The sequence below is a fragment of the Nylanderia fulva genome, unplaced genomic scaffold, assembly GCF_048542155.1.
Source record: "Nylanderia fulva isolate GAGA-0341 unplaced genomic scaffold, ASM4854215v1 Scaffold2, whole genome shotgun sequence".
Taxonomy (NCBI): Eukaryota; Metazoa; Arthropoda; class Insecta; order Hymenoptera; family Formicidae; genus Nylanderia; species Nylanderia fulva.
In genome coordinates, this window is record NW_028190263.1 from 7,083,299 (window position 1) to 7,109,413 (window position 26,115).

The following is a 26,115-nucleotide window of genomic DNA, read 5'->3' on the forward strand; positions in this document are numbered from 1 at the left end:
TCATCAGGCGAGCAGCTCTCGAGTGCTGCTTTGCTCGATTTTTTGAGGACTTTTACAAGTTCGACGGAACTTTGTTCACCTTTCCTTTAAAGCTGCGCAATTGAAATTGCTACGCGCAAAAATTGTCCTTCCTACTTTGTGCTGTGAAAAGAATTTGCGGCGATTCATCCATCGCGATATATATAAAATTGATCGGTCTGTATTATTGTTACCTGAGATGAATTTCGTTTCTCCGAAGTTATACAGTTATTTCTTTTGCTTCGAGCCATTTCCCGAGTGTCAACTGCAAGCGAAGCTAGATAGGGAAGGTGACTTTTCTATTTCTTGATTTTCCAAAGTTTATCGCTCCACCACTCTCTTTTTCTGTTGCCGCCAGGTCTTCCGCTATTCTCCGTCTCCATGTTTATTTCTCGAGCACAATTCCCCAAAGCCAATCTTCGATAGGAAGAGCAAAATTTCCTGCTCGTACCATATCGAAGGTCTCTCCTCAGCGCAGACAGGGTCAGATATGTTTATCGGTGGATCGTGCTTGTTTTTTTTATTACGTCAATGATGTCGATATGCGCGTTATAAAATGAAAGGTCTGTTACATTCCAACTGTGATTGTAAGTTCTTTCTTTTTCGTATAGCAGCTTTTACTGTATTTTACGTCGGATTCGTGAAATTTTCTTTATCAATATTTTCGGAATCCTAATTCGAATTTTCGATTATGGAAATTAAAAAATTTGGCAAACTTAACGAGCTAAGTTTTAAAGGAAATCTCATTTTTCAATTGATCGAGTGTTTACAAGCTTTTATCAATTTTTTTAAAGAACATTTATTATACAGCATCTCACAGATAAAAAAACTTGAATCGAATAATCTCAGACTTATAAATATGCAATGGTACAAGTATGTCGGGCGCATGCTGATGCAGTCAGTGAATAAAATTTATTCTGCAATTTTTTGACAATCGAAATCTTCGACGAAGAAATTCCCAGACGGACCGACATCGGTCGTGAAATTTTCATAATCTAATCGAGTCGCTAACATTCTCCTCTCGTCTCGCTGGCTGTCGACGTGCGCCGCAGTTCCTCAAGGAGCAACCTGGATCGATAATAGCGACGTAAGTCTCACGGCAAGGTAGGCCTCGTGTAATTAGCATGTGCACGCGTGTTGCGTGTTGTTGTTGCAGCCGCGGCCCTTAGAGGAGTCGCCATACAACGTGGCAGAGCTGGAACGCCGAGGACTACCTTCCCTACCAGCGCGGCTGCTTTAGCCTTGGTGAGGAATACAGGACCGCTTGCGGCCGCAGCTGCGGCCACGAGTCTGCATCCCTTCGCGCCCACGTAAGTATTGCTTTTCGGCCCGATCACGGTCAGGTCGCGCCTAACCTTGGCCGATACGAAGGCATTTCTGTGCTCCATTAGCGGTATCTCCGTCGGAATTTCTCTTGTATAGAAATTCATCGATATTCCACTAGATTCCGATTTAATTACAATAATTTATTTATTTATTAGTAATTATTTATTTAATTAATAAGACTATCATAGATCTAGGGTTGGTTTAATAATCTTTTAAAACTAAGTTAAGTTAAAAGTTTTACGAACAAAAAATTAATTCGGTTAAAGTTAAGATTAAATTAACTAAAGTTAAATCAAAAGTTAATTTTTTTAAATATTATTTATATTAAATTAGAATTTTGTTTGTTAATTCTTTTAAAATATATAATAACAAATAACAAAGAAATTTTAATTTTTATATAGAAATATATTTTTTTGATAATTACAATTGATGACAAATGAACATAAAAATTAATACTTTAATTTAAAAATAATACGTTTATAATTTAAGGTAAAAAATAACTAGTTGAAATTAAAAATTAATACATTCGAAATGAACTAAGCTAAGTTAAAAGTTATTAACTTTTTAACTTTATTTTAATTTTTAACGAATTAATTAGTTATTACCCAATCCTGCATAGATCAATGCTGTCATGTTTTATCAATAAAACATGACATTTTTTGCGCATCCTTTTCTTTTGATTGGTTGAATAAAATAATAAATACTTTTCCACGATTAAAGTATATATATAGAAACAAAGCGCGAACCTACCGAAAATTTTTAATAATTCTTTTTGTTTTTAACAAAATCGGTAGGTTCGCGTTTGTTTCTATATGTACTTTAATCGCGAAAAAGCTTTTATTATTCTATTCAACCAATAACAAGAAAAGAAGAATTACGAACACCAACAAGGACATTACAAAAAAATTACATATGCAATATTTATTTTTTGTGCGATAGTAATTTGACGTTTTGATGATTGGAAATTGACATTTCATCGATTTTATTATAATTAGTCTATGTCTTTTAATAAGAGACCGACAAATACCGTTAAGGGAGCATGTATCTGTGTAAAAGTATCCCTGTATGTGGATCGAGGCAATCTGTGTTGTATCGCTTATTTCGTATTCTCTTTGTATGTATCCCTCTTCTTTCCTAAAATCACGCTTGCAGTGAGTAATCAAGAATGAAAATTCTATTTTACGAAACTTTTACGTGGATTCGTCGGGCGATGGACGTATGATGGTAACGACGATAATTAATTTACGCGAAAGCGGAATGTGCGAGCAACGTTGAAGTTTCGAAAGACTTTTCCGTGCGAGAGCCTTTTTTTCTTAACGATCGGTACTTACCATATATAGTTAGTATGATTTATACGCCATTGCAAGTTTCTTCCACGCGGTAAAATTTTGCTTAAAAATCTACGAGTTAAAACATTAAACTATATTCTCTATTAATTCTAATTGTTTAATTTCGATACAATATCTGATGTATTTTACCAGAATTTAACCTGATCAATAATGAGAGAGAGGGTCTTTATTCTTTAAATATAATTATACATGTTTTTCAATTAGGTTGAATTAAATTCATATTAAATACACACATTGCATTTTCAATAAACAGCGCTTATAACTAACAATCAAATTTACTATGCAATCTCTTCCCGTCTCTTTTTTTTGTTTGCTTCGAGCTTCAACTACGTATTGAAAATTTAATTTTCCACATTGATGATATTAATTATTTGCACAGATAATTCTAATGATTCGATCAGTTAACTGTAATTGCGAATGTACGCGAGAGAATATCGTCGAGTATACGTCACTCCATCGCATAGCGAAAATCATCGAGTGATATCAAAACCGATCGAGAATATTACTCACTGCAATGATGATTTGCACGCGTCGCTCGTTAAGGCTTTTACCTGTCAGTCTCACTGCATCTGCACGACGTCTACCCCTTAAATCCGTCCTATCTTCCCTCAAATACAGAATCGACTCTGTGCAATCCATGCGGATTACAATTTGCGAAAGAATATATCTCGCTAAACGTAGGCGTCCGCAGGATATTTTTTTCAGGAGGGGTATAGTTAAATTTTTTTTAATTTAATTTTTTTGTTTTAATTTATTTGTTTATTTAAAAGGAAAGCAAACGCTTAATTTTTTACTGCGAACGCCCATGTCGCTTATTAAAAACTTAGACTAAGCGAACCGCTAAAAAAGGAGGATAAAAATTCGACAAAAATATTCGATTCGACAGAATCGCTGAATTGTTCTGACTGAATTGATCGGAGATTAGAAATGAGACTATTGGATCAGCGTGAATTATCGCGTCGCGGTGATCTGACTTTTCTATAGGATTTGAAAATCATTCTAGGATACATTTTTTTTCGATTTTTTATCATGTCGAATTTTTAGGAGCAAGCATACGCGTCGAACCGTCAATCGTTCATTCATTTTAACGTTACGGAATTGGACGTGGCATTGGCAGGAATGAAAAATTTGAATATGGACGAAAATCAATCTTTGAAGCCTGTTACACGTTCCAGCCGCGAAATCGGATTTGTCAAATCCAATATCCGCATATACGTGTGTACGTTATGCATTTTAATTTAACGCCCGTGTCGTTTAATTTGTAAATGCAAATTATTATCGTGAAACAGCAGGAGAATAGTACAAAAGAAGAAAAGAAAAATAATTGTTTGGCATCATATTTTATTTTTAATTTATTTAATTATCATACGTTGCTACTGTACACGAAGGCATTAATGGATTTTCTCATATTCAATATAAAGTGTATTTTGTGTAAAACATGAGCATAATTTTTATAAATAAATTAGCAGAAAAAAATTATGAAAAATGTTTGGAAATAAGTTAAGCGTAAAAAAAAACGTATCTCTCTTAATTTTATTTCTATGCTACAGGCGTTTCCACGTTTTTTCGATAATTCGATATAAACTGAAGCTAGCGTGCTCTCGGCTGTTTATCTCGTGTGTTATCTTTACTGATCTCACATGTATTATATTATTGATTCTTTGGGAACGCTTTTGTGAGACGTTTTTAGAAAAATCCGTTCTCTCTTCAATCCGTTTTCTTAACAAAAGCAGTACGTGTTGAAAATTTTCAATACAATTCTGTAAAGGTTTTTGAATTCGAAAAATCATGTGAAGAATAATTTATATATTATTGAACATACGTTTGTAGAATTAATGGACGTAAATATTGTATATATGATTGCTTGATGGATTCAATGCTGACTATGCAAGATTCATACGCGAAATTTTTTTCCTGACATTTGCAAGAGATGATGTATTCAAGATAAATAATTATAAATTGAAGCGTTTCTAACTATCAAATAGCGAACTTGAAACAAACTTGAAGAGGGCGATTGTTTGCACGAATTTTTATTTATAATTTTCGAATGCGTTGAGTTTCAACCTAAAGAAAAAAAATTGTGCTCACATTTTACAAAACATCCCGTATCGCGGGGGTGATAATACTTTGTCTCTGAACTTTTTCCATTCCTGGCAATGTGTAATTAAAATGGAGCGCGAATTCGCATCCCATAAAGTCAACAAGCTTTTTTCTCCCGGTCTTTTAAAACAAGATTATTACTTACCCAAGTTAAATAGACTTTTAACAACGATCTCTTCAACGAGGAGGAGGGTAATAATGGGAGCGAGCTACTCATAAAACTAATTCCATTGCGAATACTTTTGAGCAGATGCAATATAAAGCAATCAACTTTTTCCTCGACATAATTTATGATCTTCGCGCATAAAACAAACTTCGTTCCCGGATAGTCGCGGGAAACAAAGTTTATCGCCACTATCGTCCACCATTATATCCTGCGAGACGAGATTATCGTATTTCAGAAATGAATTTCCAATTTTATCGTCGACTGAGCGCAATGTTTAATACGCGATGTCTATTAAACGAGCGTTGTGCATTATTAAATCGAAAAGATTAAAAGTTCTTTGAATCTTTTAACCGAATATCTCTCTATCGCGTGGTAAATATTAAATGTTGACCAAAAAAAATTTTTTACGCGAAACGTTTATCCCAAATGCGCGTTTTTTTAAAAGGGAATATATATATATATATAAAACTAAAAAGTGTTGAATTTTTCAAAGTAAATAATTGGACAACTCGCTCGCGCGCAACATTAATTATTTCGCACAAAGAGAATCGGCAGATTGAAAATTCGATAATCCTACAGGAAGCCCCAGTAGCGGGATAAACCATACTCGTTACTTATTGATAATTTTTATTTTGCAGTGTTTACTACGACCCCTTCCTCGCGGCGCACGCAGCAACACAGGATCCCAACTACAGGTTGCAGGTGAGATATTTCTCGATTTTTACCAACAATTGTTCTCCGCTTCCGGTACACGCGACCATGAAAAGCTACCGAAACGCGCGAGTTACAAATGGGTTTTTAATTAAATCAAAGATTGGAGTTTTGCTCCGGATGGAGGGATAATCAATCAATTCCGCGATCGCCATCGCGCGATAATCAGCTGTTGATCGAAAAACAAATCTTCACGTGCGCGTTGACACGTTTTCATTATGTTACGTTACACGAAAGGAACATGGAACGAACATAATTAATCGGACACGCTATTCATTTTCATGGGATCGTACAATGCAAATGTAGAATTTGCCTTTCGTCACGATTTTTGATTGAAACTTCGCTGGATGTATTTGAATGAATTTTCCACACGGATCATTTTTCGAAAATGTCAGAGAGAAGCGTTTGTCAGAATTTTACTATTTAAATGTTTAATATCTTTTTAGAAAATGGAATTTTTCCGAAATTAAAAGCATTATTATATAATATATTTAAAAAATTTCAGATTAAAAATATGTCCTTCATATTTTCATTGTAAAGAGAGGTGGAAATTAACATCCGTCAAAGAATAGCGTTGAAATTAAACGCGCCGCGATAAAATACTCTTTAAAAATTCATATCTCGCGATCGTATAACGTCGTGCCAATCATTCTTCGCGCAAAATTGCGAATGTACAATATTTTCCAGAGTAAATATTCGCGTGCGAGAAATCAAAGAAAACGAGAAACGCGTTTACTCCCGCGTGCACCGGAAGCGGAATACGGCGCGGTATTTGTAAGACGAGACAAATGAACGCAGAGATTTTGACTAAAGTCCGCAACACCTTTTGGTGGACCCGTTTAGCTGGAATGGCCTCAAGCAACAGCTGACGTTAGTTGATACACATTTCGCCACAGGCTTGCACACACATAACATACACACACACATACGAGAGAGAAACCGATAACAATTATCGCCACCACTATCTCGCGTTTTACATTGTGTTACGACCGTTCTTCGCCATTCTCATTGTATCTCATTTTTTCGCCTGCCTTTTTTCGTTTCACTCTTTCTCCCCATTTCTCCCTTTCGTTTCATTCGCGCAAAAATCCCGATGCATCCGACGGCACCATTGATCGGAAAAAAGCGTGCACGTTCGACGCGCTATACTAAACCGTCGAGATGATTATTTCTGCCCCGATAAAGCATCTCTCTCTCTCTCTCTGTCTCCGGCATTCGCGCGTGAATTTTACATTCGCCCGTTCGGTTAATGTTTCCTTCGAAACCAATTTGTCAGACGCCAATATCGACTCTTGACAACTAGTTAACGAGAGGAAATCATTGCTAATTAATAATGAACAGCACTCTCGAATTTTTTGTTTGCCTCTGATCATCGAGAGATCATCCTCATTAATGAGAGATGACGGGATCGATAAGAAAAATACGTCGCAAATGAAAAATAAAAAGAATCAGTGTTCCAATGAAATTTGTAACTTTAGTGCTCCAGTTTTAAAATAGAATTCATATTTTCATCTACATGGGAGAACTCTGCTATCAAAATTACGCGGCATCTTGTTGCATCTTGTTGCCTAAATGCATCTTTTCACCCCATCTTTTCTATCCTCCTTGTTTTTTTTCCCCAATTTTTATTTCACTCTACATTTTATATGGCTATCTAAATAGATAATTATTAATCACACAACGAGTACATATACTTTCGAGGATTAAGAAAAAGTGTCACTGGAAGGTGGATAACGTTAATGCGCGCCAATCATACGGACGGACTTTCGCGTTTGCATCGGGAAACGAAGTTTTAACTCGTTTAACGAGGGCTTAACTCCCTCACGTAAAAACTCGAGCTCGTGTTTTCGCCGTCCGGAATTCTCCTTCCGGAATTTCTTTTCAGGTTTGCCGTTTGTGTTTCAGGCTAAAGCGCCCGCCCTGGAGGTAGGAATTAAGGGTCCGCCTGTTCGTCTCTCCGTCTGTTTTTATCTATATACATCCCGTTTTTCTTCTTCTTCTACTACTACTTCTGTTTTATTTTGGTCTGTTCTCTTTGTTTTTATTTTCCATGTTTCTCCGTTTGTTCGCAAGATTGAAGTGCTCACCGATTTTCGGAGATTATTTAGTTAAATGTGTCCCCTTCAATATTCGTTTTTGCTAAAACAAAAACCCTTCCTTCTATTTACCTTCTATAAAAAAAAAAAAATCTCATTGTAATTTTTTCCATGAAGGAAAGATCGTTTAGGGGAGCTGTAGAAAAGAGTTTCTGGCCGCGATGAGGTTTTTCCTCTCCGACCATGTTGCGCTTTTTTTTCGTTGTCTGCGATTGGTATTAGCGTGAGAGAGCATGTAATGTCGCCTTTTTCAATCAGTAGAGCATGCGTCGCACAGACCTAGAATCCGTCATAGGAGGCGAGTGGAGTAAGCGTTGTGATAAATGCACGCAATTTAAATGTGAAGTTTCGTTTGAAGTTTCTCAATTTCGCGGGAGCTTTGTATTATGCGGGCAGTAAATGGCGTAGGCGGGTTTCGTGCGAATAGAAAACTATGTACTGTGTAGGTAGATAGTAACCGTACGATAATCTGTTTAATTAAATAATACCGTAGCTGTGAATCTCGAACGAGCTGCTGCAGAAATTATTCTGAACATTTAATCACACACGAGTCTTTTTATATATATTTTTTAATCTACTTATTATTTTTTGATCATTTATTTTGGAGTATATCGATGTAAATATTGCGGAAAAGCGATAAATAGCCAGCCACTTAATCACACGAATTTTATATATATTTTTTTAATACGTTATTTTGGAGTATATCGATGTAAATATTGCAGAAAAGCGATAAATAGCGATTTAATCACATAAATTTTATGTATATATATTTTTAATTTACTTATAAATTACGAGAAAAATGCTATTTAGATACATATTTATTTTTTAATAATTTATTTCGGAGTATATCGATGTAAATATTGCAGAAAAGCGATAAACTTTATCGTATCTAGAACTTTGATTTCGTATAAATTAATATTGATTTTTATTAAATAATATCTCGTTCTACGCATGTGTGTGTGTGTGTGTGTTACATGCAAAGAGAGGAATTGTATTATATGAAAATAAATATGCCTCTAAATCTCAGGCAAATGCTTGGCAAACAATCGCGGGCTGGCGGAAATGAAAGTAAAAGTCGTTTTGCAGTTATAAATCATTGAGCATTGAGTATTTGTCGACGTATTATACGTACGAATAGCTACTTTACGAGAACACCGTTGACATATCGGTCTCAAGAATCTTGGAATATCATGGTATTATTGCACAAGTGCCTTATTATGAGGCGTGAAAATACATTGCTTCAAGAATTTTCGTGACATTTGCGAGGAAAATTATTTTGAATATCGAAACGTTACGTCGCTATTATAAAAATGATTCACTTTTGCAACATTGAATTATTATTATTAACAACTTTTTGTTTCAATATTTTTTAAGCCTTCTTTAGAAAAATCTGAACTTATATATATTAAAAAATAATGCTTGACTATAGAAATTTATTTAATTACTTGGTATTGCACCAAAAAAATTGTTTTTATATAAAAGCCTTTATTAATTTTTTTAATTATTATCATAAGCTGTATTATACGAATTAATTTGCAAAACTTCTTATTTACGAATATTAAAATTCAAAATTGTTCTTTGAATGAAACACACGAGCGTAAAAACGAATCCGGTGAATAAATAATATTAAAGTATAATTAGCGAGACACATTAATCATATAATTGGGGACGGGAAAGAGAAGATTCTTACACATCCGTGCTCGGAAAGCGCGATGAAAGAACGTGTCCTTAAACGTGTCGGGTCATAAATTGTCGAAACAAGCTGTGAGAATCGCGGAGGATTTTTCGTGGCTAATTTGAACGGACTCAATCTGTCGAATTTCGACGACCAGCCGGCCACGATGACAGAGAAGGCCCCTGATTCGCGGGAGAATTTATGGGCAAATTGCCGACCTCTTCTTTTGCGAGAAGCCACCGTAAATCAACGTCGGCGAAGGAGAGCGCTCGTCATTTAGCAACTGACGGGTTTATCCCGGTCGTTTCTGCGTGCGAAATGTCATCCGCGACACTTGGCAAAATTGGCCCGATACAAAAATATTCCAGCTATTTATATGGATTTTCCGCATCCTCGCGTATATAGCAGCCGAGAAACTCGAGCTCTCGGGACGGAGGAAAGTTGCGGAAAGTTTCGCGGTAGGGTTAAAATTCACGGCTTGTTTAACTTTCGTCGGTTTCGCGATAATTAGTTCGTTCGGTTGCAATTCGGTCGGATCTGCGTTCCTTTTCCAGGTGGAATGCCGTGTCCGCGAAACACACTTCGAAAGTCTTTTCGTTAACTTTAATTGAGGACTCGTCGGACTCGCTCGTAACTAAAAGCTGATAGTATATTTAGGTCGCGTGTTTGTGTACTGTAATTGAAAAGGGATGTTCTTGCTTTTTTGTGTGCCCGAATGTTTTTCGTAGATAGAAAATTGGAACTTTTATCTCGTACTTAAACACTAAGTGAAAAATGAAGGATAAAAATCCAAAGCAAACATACATACATGTTCTACTATTGAATTAACTATATTCTTCCGGTATCAAAATCGATTAGACGCTGTACAAACGCTAAAATAATGATCTGTATCGCGATACATCACCGGACTCGATATGTATTTTTTCAACGTCGAAACGTTCGGCAATCTTCTATCGGAATTGAATCTGCTAATCGTTAAACGTTTTATTCGCGAGCCGCAATATAAACAGGGGTTTTTCGTGTCTGCGGTTTCGCGGTGCACCATTTAACAGGCCGGTTCGGAAACAAACGCGAATGGGAAGAAAGCGAAGGGAGGACTCTCGCAGAGACTCGGAGAGAAAAAGTTTTCCCTTAGTCCGGGGATGCTGAATCGGACGTAACTGCGGTCTTCTCCAATCGCGAGATAAAAAGCTAATCACTGGTCTCGCACGCGAATCCGCTTTTTTGCCGCGATCTCTCGACATTTCCTCCGGTTGGCTGCTCCCGGAAATTGGATTCTCTCGCGAGCAGGAATTATTGTTGCCGTTGTTTTCGATGATATCTCGATCCTCAAGTTGTCTCGCTTATCAGTCGCGACTCGAAAAAGGATTGCATAATTCTTATTCTTCGGTAGAAGGGATTGTGTATCGTATCGACAATGCTTTGCGGTGTGTTTTGGAAACTTTCGGCCGAGAAACGCGATTCCGTCCAAGAAAATCCGGAGCGACCTGGCGCCTCTCGTTCCGCTCGCAATACGTCGTCCTGTTTTCTTCCCGGTGGCAAAATAGCTCGCGTCGCCCTTCGCCGTCTTTTTTCGCGACAAAACGTCGAATAACAACCCGCTCCTGACCGCCGAAAGTTTCTGGCGCCGACGGAATCGTGTTTTCGTCGCGATACGTGAGCTGGTCAGCCAATTCGCGCTTGCAAGCCGTTATTTTCGCTTAGACGGTCTAAATTATTACACCTTTTTTTGCTTTCGATGCTTATCCGATATACTATAAGGCTTCTACAAATTTTACGCCGCATTGATCTATCGATAGAAAAGGGTGGTTCTATCTACTTTTCATAGTCAATTTGCATGTCTAAAAAAAATCAAATTTTTTTAATTATTTTTCAATAATTTGAACTTTGAATTAATATTTTTTTAATAAAGTTAGCTTAAAAAGCTAGATCTTTTTATTTATTAATTCGATAACTATTAGGTATTCTTTCATTTTGTGAAAATTATAATTCTATATTTATCAAAGAATTTATGGACGGATGAGCGTATATTTTTGCTACGATGTTCAAAATTATCAGACTTTTTTTGCTTTCGATGCTTATCCGATATATAAAGCTTTTAAAAATTTTACATCGCATTAATTTATCGATACAAAAGGGTATTTCTAATCTTCATGGTCAATTTGCATGCCTTTTTAACAAAAATCACATTTTTCTAAACATTATTTTTCAATAATCAAACTTTAAATTAATATTTAAAAAAAATCGAATTAGCTTTAAAAACTAGCTCTTTTTATTTGTCATTTCGATAACTATTAGATATTCTTCCGTTTGGTGAAAATTATAATTTTATAGTTATCAAAGAATTTATGGATGGATGAGCGTATATTTCAGAATTGAACTTTTTTTTCATCATCGTTTCTTTGTTAACCATCCGATAATAAAGCTGACTAATTAGTACGAGTAGTGAACAATACTTACGACATTTGTTCATAATTACGAACGACAAGATCTAGAAAATTTCTACAATACCGTTTTTTATATTGTTTGCTCTTATTACGAAATAACGAACTTTACTGATTAATGCGAACGGACGGTTCTTGCAGTTTTTTTTTGCCTCGTTCTTTGTTAATTTTAAAGTACACGATAATTAATCTATATAATATTTTTTTCTCGACTTAAATTCCAACAATATCAGATATATCAACTAAGCACAAAATTTTTGACAAATTTGCCCTCGTACAACTTGGCGATCTTTAATTATTCTGCATCTACTTTCAAAACTAAGTTCTCAACGTAAAATATTTAAAAACTTATTTAACTCGAAGAAAAATCTACTTGAGAAGACGAAGAGTTCCATTAAATATTCTAGTTAACATTCGCGATTATTCTGTTACAATTATGTATAATGCATATACTTTGACATTTCCATATAAATTTGATTTGTGACGCGTATTAAAGAAATACGAACTTGACATTGCGCATAATTACGTAACTTGACAGAGGAAAAGTTAAGGATCCGAGACCGATAATATAATTGAGCTTAAAATATGAGGCTTTCGTAGAGCGTTCTTATAACGACGATGAGCAAATTGCATTTGGGTTTATGTCGTCAAACGGGCGAATGCAAATGTCATGGAAATCGCGAGCGGCTGAGTGCGCGGGTATTATGTTGTCGCGAAATGGATACATGTACATTGGTATATCAGATTGCACATTCTAGATGCATGCGCGTAGATCTTCCGCCATCATCCCTCGGCGCGCTCGAAAGCCCCATCTTCATCGGGCATAAATCCTCCTCTTTCGTGTGGGGGATTCGAGATGCTGCGTAGAACGGGGTGAAGCTTTCGTGTTAAACACATTTGCGAACTTCGATATTGAAATACCGCAGTTGCTCATAACTATCACATAACTGCGGATAGTGCTTTTGTCGAGAAATACCCGAGAGAGAATTTACTTATTGTATCTGCGGTACAATATAATTATATAGCATTTAATCGATTTATTAGATCAGGGATTAATTATTGTTGTATCAGGAATTTTCTTCAAACGCTCTTCTCTCTCTCTCTCTCTCTCTATCTCTCTGCCTTTCGAGCGCTTTGCCAATTTCGATAGCTAAATTCTATTTCATTTATGGTTTGCTTATTCAAGCGAAATGGGAGTATATTTGTTCGAGATTACTTTGGAAAATTAACAACATTGTTAGATGGGTGTCCACCTCATCGGCGTATCTGCTTCGAGATTAAGAAAAACGATCGGTCCTTAATCCATCTCGTCACTTCAATTTTTCTCTATATTTCATATATTTGTCGTTACGCTCCGTTTCCCAAATATTTTTTACCTTGCACCGTGGCTATTTTCACGAGTCTTCATGTTGCATGACATTTTTTCACATTTCTTTATTCATTCATTTTATTATTTCATGGGTTATTTAATTTAGAGAGAATAACAAAATAAAACGCGCGTTGCAAAGATAGAATAATTTTTCTCACACATCTGGCACACATTTAATGTACGAGAGATGGTTTGATATCAAATTAGTAGTAAGAAATTTTCTTAATTTTTTAGTCTACGTTTCTGTATTTAGAACTTATAATTAGAAATTGGAATGTTCGTATTAAAATAATCGGTGATAGTTGCTTGGTATCGTAAATTGGATATCATCAGTTTTCGATCCGGATCATGTTCCTTGTAAATAAAATATACCCCTCGGAGCTTGTTTTACAAACTACAACTTCGAGTGTCACGGTTAGTCATGTGCTCGAAATGTTTAAATATCCCTACACTGACATTTTTAAAACAGCGAGTGAAATACGATGTAAAGGTCACCGACCATTTTTTTCGTACATTTTTTTTGACATTTTTTTTTCACAAACCCGAGAATGTTTCACTCCCCATTACATCTCTCGCTGTTCTATTGATGTCGTAGTGGATAACGCCGATGCGTTTTACATAGCAATGGTTGCACATAGAAAACGTTAACAGTTCAAACAGTAGTAAATTCCATTTATTTCGAAAGTTTTGTGTCGAGATAAATTTCAAAAATATATTGAGAATATTTCACTGCGAAACGTAAACGGAATAATTATAATAAAGTTTAATAGTGTTGAATTAACAGTATAATGTGATGTTATGCAGCAGGATAAAAAATATTTCTCAATTTCAAAAAACATTTGACGTAATGACCGAGAGAACGATTATGATAACGATTATGATAGCAATTGTAAACATGAAAATTAAAGCCGATATAATCTCAAGTTCTTTAATAGTCTTGAAAGCTTTTTTATCGCACAGTAAGATTACATATGCTGATATAATCTTTCACTTAATCTTTCTTCCGATACGCTTATACTTAATATATGTACAAACTGTTTTAATTAGCACATTCCGTATTTCTTATACCCGACAAATCAATTGAGGCTGCGATTGAAGAAAAAAAAAAAAAAGAAATGCGTATGCATTAAAAATTTTTAATTTCAATTTCTATAGTACTTATAAAGTAATTACAGTGGAACATTGCGTGTGCATAATATCTTGTCTGGTTTTCGTGACTAAAATTTCGAGCGCATCTTTTTTGCGCCTCCCTTCCCTCAACCTATTAATTTACATTTGTTTCAACACACATGTACGCATCTCCTTCCCAGTCGCCGCCTCAATCGTTATCATCCCCCCATGGAATTGGAGCTTCCCTTAACGTTTTCTGTGTGCAACAACGCGGGCCTCTCTAGGAACGACCTTACGTACATACTTTAGTATCGTTTCTCGCTCAGACCATCCTCTCTGTCTGTCTTTGAGCTTGCTTGAGCCTTGCATGGCGGGTCATGGTTGTTGTTTCAGGCCGCGGCAGCGGCGGCCGCAGCGTCACCCCTGTTGAAGACACCCCTATCAACGGCGCAGCAGGCTACATACGCAGCTGCAGCGACCTACACGGCGGTGGCTGCGCGCGCATACGGCGCAGCTGCAGCTGCGGCACAGCCGGTCGCAGGATATGCCGCAGTCGCGGGGTAAGTGCACACCACGTTCTCGCCCGAGAAACACCCTCATATGTGTATATTCTCCTCACCGAGTCCTCTCCGGGACCTCTCTCTCTCTCTCTATCTCTCTTTCTCCTTTCACTCGCACAGGATGTCCCAGATTTAACGATGCCCCAGCTTTGTTTCTATGTATCCTGTGAGCTTTTACTTTAGAAATAGTAAGGATATTTAAAATTCAAAGGGGTTGTTAAATCTAGGACAAATCGTATGTGTTTCTGAAGAAATGAAAAGCTCCGCAAAGGGCAAGAAAAATTGTTGAAACACCCTCATATATGTGTATATATTCTCCTCACTGAGTCCTTTCCGGGATCTTTCTCTTTTTTCCTTCCACTCGTATAGGATATCCCAGATTTAGCAATGCCTCAGCTTTTTGTTAATCAATTAAATTTAAATTGAATTAAATTAAATTAAAATATTCTTAATAAATTAAGGATATCTAAAATTGAACGGGGAATATAATTTGGTCAAAAATCGATCGAACAGGGGTTGCTAAATCTAGGACGAATTGTATGTTCTTCGAAGAAATGGAAAGAAAAATTGTTGATCTCTTTATCATTCTCGAGAAAGGGAGCTTTCGCGAATACTTTTCGCAGAAATTCACGCGCTTGTCTTATAAGATTTCTAGATTCTTCCTTTGAAATTCCTGCTTAATTTATTTCGTATGAATTATTTATGACGCGTTATATAGCGCTTGTTGCATCATTGTAATATATATTTGGCACACTATGCAACGTTCGCGTTGCATTGCTATAATAATATTTCTTTGCCACTTTGATACTTGGTATTTTTAAATCGTTATATTATCCTGAGATGAAATTATCTAATATAATAGTATGCATTTTAGAGAGAGATATCTATTTCGTGACAAGACGTAAGATATGAAAATAAGCTATTGTTAAATCGATAACATTATTCGAAGAATTATACGATTTTAAATATTTTTAGTAGTATTTCCATACATAATTTCTCGACCTCACTTTTTTACATCAATTATCTAACATTTTCATTATTAACACGAAGGGCTATGATTTTCCAGCTATTTGTGGCCAGCATGCATCAGACTCATTTGCATTGATATGCATACACATATGTATAGATTTAGGGTCATCGGGTTTCGAAGTCATCAGCTCGACCCCATTACGAGAGTGAGGTCGAGATGTATATATCATGTATTGAACATCGCGATTGCCCAATATTCTTGATATTTATACATGCTATCGCTATCTAACTAATCACTATCCTTTATTCTTTCTTACATCTCTCTTTTTTATCTTTTTCTCAATCCCTTCAAGCTAACGAAATAATTAATCTGTTAAAAGAGATATCAATTATCGCAAAACCTAACACAATTAGTACATTCCTTGCAGAACTTCCGCACGTCGTGGACGAGCTCTAAGGAGTCGCAGATACGTTCACGAAATCCAAATCCGTTCCAATAGTCCTGCCGAAAGTCCAGAAAAAACTGCTCCTGAGAAATCTTAAAATTTGCATTTCGTTTTACGTTCGTATCTTGCATTTTAAATAAAGTAAAATTATTTAATTTAATTATTTAATTTAAAGTATATATATTTATATTAATTATATGTATTATATAAAATTATATAAAATAAAATTTCCATTTCTCATTTACATTTTTCCCGTGAAAAATCGGAAGATTTTTTTATAATATGGTAGAAAGTCGTCCGATTTTCAGTGGATTGGAAAGAAATTTCATTTTATTAATAGTGAACTCTCTTTATGTCCTTTTAGTTACGGGCGTGAATACGCCGATCCTTACCTCGGACACGGCATTGGACCTGTGGCGGGTTATGGGGTAAGAAACAGCTTCGATTACGTATACTTTACGATTTTTCACTTAACGGGAGTAGCGTTAAATGGCCCGCGCGTAGATTTTACCGGGCCGTATTCCACCTATTTACGGGAGAGAATAGAGCCACTCCTTTATTACGCTATAAATAACGGACGGAAAAGCCCTTCTCGCCGCGTTTCATTCACATATGAATTATTAATGCCCGGCATCTTCAACTTACGAAAACTATGTCACGGCGAGAGTTAATGATTCGTGCTCTTCCATTTGCGCGGATATTATCCTTAAATACGATGCTCTCGTGATATTATCGTCGTCTTCTCATATATTTACAATGCGAACGCGAGTTATGTAGCCGATAAACGATGAACAAACGAATTGCATAATATAATGTAATATGTGAAAATTTAATCATAAACTCAATAGCCGATAAACTCAATGATACGTTGAATATATTTTTAATTTGCCATTTTGTTAATTCACAAAAATGTATCAATTTCAGACTACGTTCATTCATTATATAAACAATGAATTTATTTGATATTTTAATGAATTTCAACTATTTGTATTTTATGATGAATTGTACTTTACAAATTTTTAATTTTATTTTTACAGGCGACAGTGTACAGAAGTGGCTACAATAGGTTCACACCATATTAAATGGCTCGTTGACAGCGGAGCGCGAGAGCCTTCCAAGTTATATACCGTGTTATACTCAAGCAAAACATGACCAGACACAAGTCGACACAATCATCACCGTCATTCTGCCATCATCGAGATCACCAGCGAGGCGACGAGCCTGGACCCTCCGCAACATTCGTCGATTTTACTTCCCACCTTCCCCAGTTTTGCGACGCAAGATCGTAAAGGGATGAAAACGGAGATTATTATCATTGAAACCAGAATCGTTCGATCAAAGCGAAACTGCTGTCAATGATACAAAGCGACGTCTACATTGTCTAAATCTTGAAATTGTATTGTAACTTTGAAAACTTATAAGCGACAGCTAAATAGACGAGAAAAATCAATCTGTAAACGCAGAACGGGTGGTGTCGAGGCCGGCGCATCGAAATGTCGTATCGTGTTCGGCGGGAAGTCGCCCCTAATCAATTTCCTGCCAGCAGCCATTCGCACATGAAAACAATAGAGTCTGCTCTCTCCTTCTTGGTCCCATTTAATCAATTGGTATTTCAATAAATTGATGTAATGCAAAATTAACATGTATTTATTGTATTTTTTTCGAATTTTTTGCTAAGTTTAAAGTTATTTTTGATAATAACATCGTGAACATATTTGCTGCATACGTTTTTTTGAGAATTATATTTAGTATCTTAGTGTTTTAATGAATAAAAAATCAAGAATTGCTAAACGGAATGTAAACTGGAAATAGTTACATCTCTTTCTATTTCTGTTTGTAGATTCTGTAAATGACACTAATATTAATGTTGTCACGCACCAATATCATGTATCGTTTGTGCAAATTTGCTCATTTATTGAACTAGTTGTAATATAGCTGAACACATATGTTGTAATTATTTCTATTTATGTCAATGTTGCGATATTTGTTTGTATTTATAGTCTAAATTAATGCTGAAGGAAAGGCGTTGAACATTTCGCACAAATATCATAATAAAACGACTCTTGTGCACATGATTCACTTAGCAAGATAAACAATAATTTTATAAATAATTCAGTTTTTTTCATATAGTTTATTATAGAATTAATTATATGGGAATAATGCTATTAATACTTAACAATTTAAATTAATAAGATGAACAAATGTATGCAACTACCGAAAACCAACAATTATTATGAAATGAGTACACAGTCTAACTTTTTATGACATAAATACGCGCATAAATGGCGCAAGATGAAATTTTCTGCTAAATGGCAGCGAAACACTGACGACTTCAGTCGACGCGAACCGGCACACGGTGATCCGGAAAAGCGAAATCCTTAGGTAGCTAGTTAAAAAGAAAAAGGAAAAAAAAACGACCTCTAGGAAGAAACAAAGGCATTCATGTGACCGGTAGGGTTTCTATGCCAAATATGTATGTATGCGCTTTTGCGCGCGTGTGTATGCGTAGAATTGTGAAATAAGCTCTGTTCTCAGTAAACTAGAGAATGGCGAACGGAGACGAAATAGGACAAAGAGAAGAACCGCTTAGACCTCTGAAACAGTATACCGAATTTTTAATTGCATAGGGTCTAGTCAAAACAGTTTCATTTATGTATAATTTCACGCAAAGCTTCGATTTTTATTTTCTAAAATTCGATCAACATGTCGACCCTGAATCCTCATTTCGCGCTATTTGTTCGCTCCATTTTCGAATGCTAAATTAAAGATATAAAACGCAATTAATTAGACTTAAAACTATCTATCTTGGATATTCTATTATTTTAAAACCAACATGAAATATGTTTTGCAAAAAAAGAAGACTGCAAAGATCTCTTTCAAACAAATTGTAAAATTTAAGACTTTCAGAAACTTAAGAAACCGAATGTTTAATTTTATAATATCGTTACTTGTTCAAGAGAAACTTTGCAATAATTTCATTCTCTTTCTCGCGTACTGATAATAATCCGAATAATGAATTATGCATTGGAGCAGCGAATACACTTGTATTTACCAACGCCTTTTTTCTTTCGAGAGAAATTCGATTCCGACATGAATTCACCATGTACAATAATCAAATTGAAGTGTGCATTGTACCACTTAGTTATTCCTTAATTAAACGACTGAATAGACATGACAATTTTTTTTAACCTTAAGCAAAACTCACGTCATAACCGGTAAATACAGAATCTCAACGCCAATGAACAAATGCACAGTAATAATATGTAGATAGAGGTAGGATTCGTAGAATATGCGCTTGACGACGCAATTGAATAAAGGACTCGTATAAAGACCAAACGAACGATCAAATCGAATATTACTTATTATTAATTATTTTATTAATTTTGTTATTAATTTTTATCCACACATTTTTATATAAAAGTTTATTTTACATATAAAATTAAACTATTTATAATCTAAATTAAATAATATTATTGCCGATATTCATTCATAATTATTTGTTGTTCGTTCACTTGGTTTTTAGATGAGATCAATCCATGAAGATCCGCGATGCTAACAATAAGTCGGACTTCCTTTGTACCCGGTAATAACAATATTATGCGAATACTCTCTTTAACATGACGTTGTATACTCAGCATGTCATTTCGGTTTCTCAATATCGAAGAAATGCGCGCGTGTCTATAAAATGAAATTCGTCTTCTCTTGTCACGAAAAACGATTGGGTACAGCTAAATGTGTTGAATAATCGAAAACGCCGAAATGAATAAAGACTTTGTATTGAATGCTTTTCTTTTTTTTTTTCTTTTTTTAAATTTTAATTTTGGAAAATGCGATAGAATGATATAGTCGACATCGTGCATCTTGATATTGAATCGTATGTTACACATGACATAGTGTTTCACATTTGAGCTGTTTATTTTATCAAAATTATTTGCTGAAATGCGCACATAACTTTTTATACATACAATCTTTTTATACATCCATTTTTCGTTCTCTTGGTATTGCTAGTTTATTTATAAATGGTTTGTCTTTTCATATATACGATTGTGCTATCAATTTCGTTTTCTATTCAGGCCGGCGTTCTCGATTATCAACTTTCTTTCTTTTTTTCTCGTGACACTCAATATCTGCTTCCTGATTGAGTAGATATGTCGGTACGCTATACAGAAAGTAAAAGATACTCTATTTAGGAGTAACGCGAAAGGGAAAAATGGTACGCACACTGAGTCGAATGAGTGATATCTCTGTTAAATTAATAGTTAAGCGAAGATTTATCGTATATTATACGTAAGAATAAGATATGTTGCGCTATAATATGTTGCGTACGAAAAGAATGGAGGACGGTGAATGAGAACAAATGTGACTGAAAAGTAAAGTAAGGAAAGACGAAAAAAAAGGGGAAAACGAGGATATAAGAAATAGCCAAATATGACAAAGATGTTTTAGAAAGTACGGCATGTAGTTTGGCCGTCGTTACGTTTTAATCTAATCTTCAACTAGAGTTAGGCTAAGCTCGAATACTCGAGGCATGACGACAATTCTTTTTTTTTTCCCTCGCGAGCGTCGTGTACGTGTACATAGATCAACTAGATTTTGTCGAGCACAAAGATCGTGGAGGAAGAGATTGTGCCGAGAAACGTGCACTTTTAGGAACTTATTAAGCAAGCAAACAAAAGAAACTACCACACTCAGACATACTCATGATTCTCGTAACGTTAAATTAATAAGCGTAGATTATAATTAATTAATTAATTAAATACGTAAAACCGGACACGGATCTTGTCGAATGAAAACGAAACGTGTGCTTATTTTACGTGAACGATGTAACGGCTGATATTCGATGAGAAGAAGAAACCGTCAGTTTCTCATAATGCACACATTCTTCCGTGTAAAAGACAGCACAAGGAAACTGTATCGAATCGGAGTAAGATCGAAGAGAATACGTTTTCGAACAAAAAAAAAGAGATTTTTCGCAGTTGTGCATCTTGCGCGAGAGTAAAAATACGAGCATGGAAAAGATTCTGCGAGATTTATCTCCCTGTGTATATTGTACACTGTAATTACAATTTATACTTATTCGTAATCGATACCTTTATCGGTAGGCTATTACTACTAGTGGCTAGCGTAATAAGTCAAGCTCAAATTAGCGAGACGGAGGAGCCGTGCGAGACACTTTCTTTTTCGCGGGTTCGTCGCGTCCTGTCCTCATTACATGTGCACAATTTTTACTTTCTTCGATTTTCCTCTCTTCTTTATACGCGTTTACTGTTGCGACAGGCCTATCGTACAAGATGTTCATAGAATCATAGAGATTCATAGAGGCTAAAACAGCTCTCTTCTGCCCCTTCCTTTTCACTCTCTAGTGTTTTCGTTTCTCCCTTTATTGTTAGAATGAGAAAATATTCCGTTGTGTAACTTCTGACGCGATAACGAAATTTTCTTTATCGTATTTTATATATTTCCATCGGAATAAGGAAGGAAACAAAATTCACGAGGATTATTAAAAAAATGTTTCGACTGTCGAAAGCATCGTTGTCTACTAAAGAACGCGACACACATATCTAGATGATAATATAATTTACGAAAAAAAGTTTAATAGCTTCTGCCGAATTTCTGCACGTTTACATATTTTCGTGTTTCACAACACATCTTATCATCCTGTCATTTCGGTCTCTCTGACTTTCGTTAAGCGACTCTGGTTCGAAGAACTCGTTTCCAAGCAATATTTCACATCCATATTTCGAATTGTAATATCTAAAAAAAAACACGCTCTAATATATGGATTGCAAAATGATTTAGAGATCGGTTCTTCGATCCTGGCGAACTTACGGACGTCAAACGAAATCCCGAGAAAATCCACCCCTGTGAATTCATCACCAATAATTAATTTACCCTCGTCGAAATAACGACGAGATCCAGAGCTAGTGGATCTTTTCGCGCAATGTAAAATAATTCAATGATACGCACCGTACGTTATATACGTATAATTATTAATTAACGATATAAATACCGTAAAGGGATTTTTAAATGAATCTAGATGAATACATGACTACGTAATGACACATCTTACAAGCAACATATCCTAGGTATTTGAGCAGGGCGCTGCCGGAGGATCTTTCTGGCGATCGTCGTGCGATCGTCCGGCACGAGAGAAAGAGAGAATATATATAAATCTCCGCGACTGATGTCCCAAAGCGAAACTGTCTCGAACCGGTCCGCATCATCGGCAGCGCCGTGCCGTTCTTTTCGAATTATTGCAAATGAAAAAAAAAAAAAGAAAAATAAATGAGGGATGTTTCATGACATTAGGGCGTTATTATTAATGATATTTCTAGCGACGCGTGTGCGTGTGTAAAGTTCAATGTATCTGTACGTGTGATGTGAAATTATATTGTGTATGTTTGTGTTGATGTGTGATGAATGTGAGCGAGAAACTCGTACCCTTCTCCACGGATTGGTGAAATCAAGAGCACGAATTAATTATCGTTAGTAAGGTAGCACAAAGACAAAGTAACAAATGAGGAAAAATGCCCGGTGAGATTCACTGAGAAAAATAAACAGCTAATCGCCATCTGTTTTTTCGCTTCTGTCGCAAATGTAAAAAAAAAAATCCGCAAAGAGAAGGAAACGCCGTTTGGGGATGCCTCTGTATCTCTTTGCGAACTTCCCCATCCTCCCCTGATACACGTAAGTGATTTTATGCTACCGAGAGTTCGTTACATGACAGCGAATTCGCAGGAAATGAATGAAAATCTGTAAAAGAATAAAAAGAAAGATATATAAGAGAGAAAGAGAGAGAGAGAGAGAGAGAGAGAGAGTAAGAATATCTGATCAACTTGATAAACTTTATTTGCGAAATATTGATAGGAATATAAGGTGTGACTTGTGACACCTTTATCATTGTCTGATTTGATGATATTTTGTAAGTCTGGACCAGTTGTTAGGTTCTATTAATCCCATAGCGACTTCTTATGGCGTATTTTCTCTGTATATTGTCAATGTTTATTATTAAATATTTTTCAAATAAATCATCGTGTTCTTTCGTGCGTTGCTTTCATACCTATATACCTACGCACTTATCGAGAGAGAGAAAGAGAAATATTTAATATTAGATTAGACAAACAAAACGAAAAGGCTCAAATATATTAAATATAAAAATTTAAATAAGCAGCTAATAAGAGCTGAACGTAAGAAGTAGACGCAATTAAATTATATAGAAGTTTTCTTCAAGTATGATGAATTTTTCAATCCTTTTTTTTTTATCGTCAATAATTCAAATAATGAAACAAGTTTTATTTGTCTTTACTTTCAATTCCATTAAATTAAATCGCCATTAGCTTTTGTCTTTAGTAAGCCTCTTATCTATTCTAGCCGCGTTAAAAAACTTAAAAATTAATTCGAGATAATCGAACATTATTGTGAAAGTTAAAGGCAATATTATACAATTAAAAAAGAGAAAAAACGAAAAATAAGAGAAGACATGGAGACGCGTGGAGCTTTTAAATTTTTGCTAATAAGTATTATAATGTGATATAAGACATTCCGTATCATTTTGTTCGATTTAGATTATTTTTTAAATTTTTTGTTTAAACATTTCTGATCAATCTGATCATATAATCTTATGTAGTGTCTATTGCTACTTAACAATTTGTCGTTATTTTTTGTACATAACTAACAGTATGACGTATACGTGTTTTGAACTTTGTTTTTCATCTCATTTGTGATCGCTGATAAGTATTATCTTTATTTTTTTCTATTTTCTAGTAAATTTTATATTGCCTCTAGCTTTACAATAATATTCCATCATCTCGGATTAATCTTTTCATACACCGAAAGAAATATTTGTGTAAAATTACATGATTATGCTGGGTTTTTTCTACCCAAGATAATTATGCAAAATTGCTACTCATATGGAAGATTACACATTATATGTATTCATATGAAATATATTCTTATATATTTTCAAAAGTAAAAATATTCCACTGTGAACATAGAATTACACATAGGAAATGCTATGTATAAGTGCTATAAAATGTTATAAATAAAATGGATACATGCTTATAAAATAAAGTTCCCCAATAAAGTAAAATATTAAATTTAAAATTACAAGTGATTTTTGCAAAATAGTAATTTTACCTATATTGTACATATATTTTTACATTAATATGTATTTTCACTTTAAAAATATGGAAAAAATTACAGTGATAATTAAGTAATTTTTCCAGTTTTGAACAAGTAATTTACATACAAGAGTACATGGATTTTTTCAATGTATATTAATGGGTGGAGTCGATAGAAGGTTTACCAAAGACGAAAGCGGCTGATGTTGAGAACTGAAGGTCAAGATAAATGAATGTATGCCTTTTTGTCACCTGAACTGCTGAAGCTGATCCAACGAAAGGACCGAAACGTTCGTTATAATTAAAGAAGATTTCTACATAATTGAATTGCGTCTACTCTTTTTGCGCTCGACTCTTATTACTCCACATTCTATTTGAATTTAATATTATATTCTCTCAGAATCTAATTAAAAGCTATCGCTTAACGGTGCGCGAAGTAATTTATCATGTACACGTGCCTCGAATACGTGCAAAATGCAACTTGACGTCTTAAACATTCATGATGTCGAGTCTAACGTAGCGTGAGATGAGATAGAATGGTAACATGTTGAGTTAAAAGTAAGATAAGCGTTCGCAGACAGGATCCTCGCGATTAATACATATGCAGTATTTTTTAGGGCGGCAGAAATTTATGGCACAAACGACAAGGAATATATGAATAACGAACTAGTCGACGCAAGTGACGGTGTTCTCTCACGGAAACCGCATGGAATGCTATAAAGATAGTTATGCAAGTAATGCAAAACTGGTTATTCCCTCGAGTAATATATTTTTTGGAGAACACGATAGAGGCGGCCGATAATTATCTTATTACATCCGACGAACTTACGGAAAAACGTGATTTATTACGAGCGTCGGGACGGAAAATTATATCTTCGATAATTAATTATTCGATGAGCAAATAAAGGAAAGTTACCGTCTTTCAAAATGGAGCATCAGTCGTAATAAATTAGTGTTACGACGGATTCTTTCAAACCTGCAAATTGATTTCATCCGCTAAAATTGTATTTTGTTTAATTAATCGCGAATTATTAATTTTGTAATTTTAAAATAACGAAGATGTCGTAGTGTATTGACATTACTATCTATATTAATGCAAAGATATATAACTTAAATCTATATGTATATGTAACTAAATTGCTCTATTTCATTAACTCCATATCTCTTTAAATTGATACAAGACTTTTATTTCCTAAAATTGCCATCATTTTTTAATATGAAATATTTGTCTTTTAAAACGTTGTTTTTTTATTAAAGTACTGCAAAATCTATATACCTGTAAATATTCTCTAAAAGAAAAATAGAATTAAAAGTTCGAGCTTTTTGCAGCTGAGCAGTCGTCATTTTTTATTAAAGTATACTGTAAACTCTATATAAGTATTTTCTAAAAGAAAAACAGAATTAAAAGTTCGAGTATTTTGCGCCCCAGCAATAATCAAAAAAGATGTAAGTAAAAGCCTCGGCGATAAAATTAAGCTCTGACTAACGCGATTTGTAGAAGCGGTGGCCATTAATAGGACGCAGCTATCGACACTTTCCGCCCGATCTTATTGTAGGAAACCTAAACAAGTACTGTTGGGTGGTGGCTTTCTCAAACATCCCAGCGATCTACACAACTCTGTTATATTCATTTCCCGTCGGGAAATCAAGGAATAA

General features: G+C 35.1%; 1 protein-coding gene across 7 annotated transcripts in view; it reads left to right on the forward strand.

Annotated features, from left to right (window-relative positions):
* LOC114942845 (RNA-binding Fox protein 1) overlaps window positions 1-23,367 on the forward strand; it is a 267,417-nt gene extending 244,050 nt beyond the window's left edge. For 4 of the 7 annotated variants that reach the window (XM_029318296.2, XM_029318298.2, XM_029318293.2 and 1 more), the window contains 6 exons: window positions 1,175-1,328; window positions 5,598-5,661; window positions 6,514-6,540; window positions 14,758-14,924; window positions 16,704-16,767; window positions 17,377-23,367. In XM_029318296.2, the coding sequence (XP_029174129.1) occupies window positions 1,175-1,328; window positions 5,598-5,661; window positions 6,514-6,540; window positions 14,758-14,924; window positions 16,704-16,767; window positions 17,377-17,421 (521 nt within the window). In that variant the 3' untranslated portion in view covers window positions 17,422-23,367. Of the gene's footprint in view, window positions 1-1,174; window positions 1,329-5,597; window positions 5,662-6,513; window positions 6,541-7,575; window positions 7,597-14,757; window positions 14,925-16,703; window positions 16,768-17,376 lie in introns of all 7 variants that reach the window. The other 3 variants (XM_029318294.2, XM_029318295.2, XM_029318297.2) reach the window with 3 other exon arrangements.
* Window positions 23,368-26,115: the final 2,748 nt, after the last annotated feature.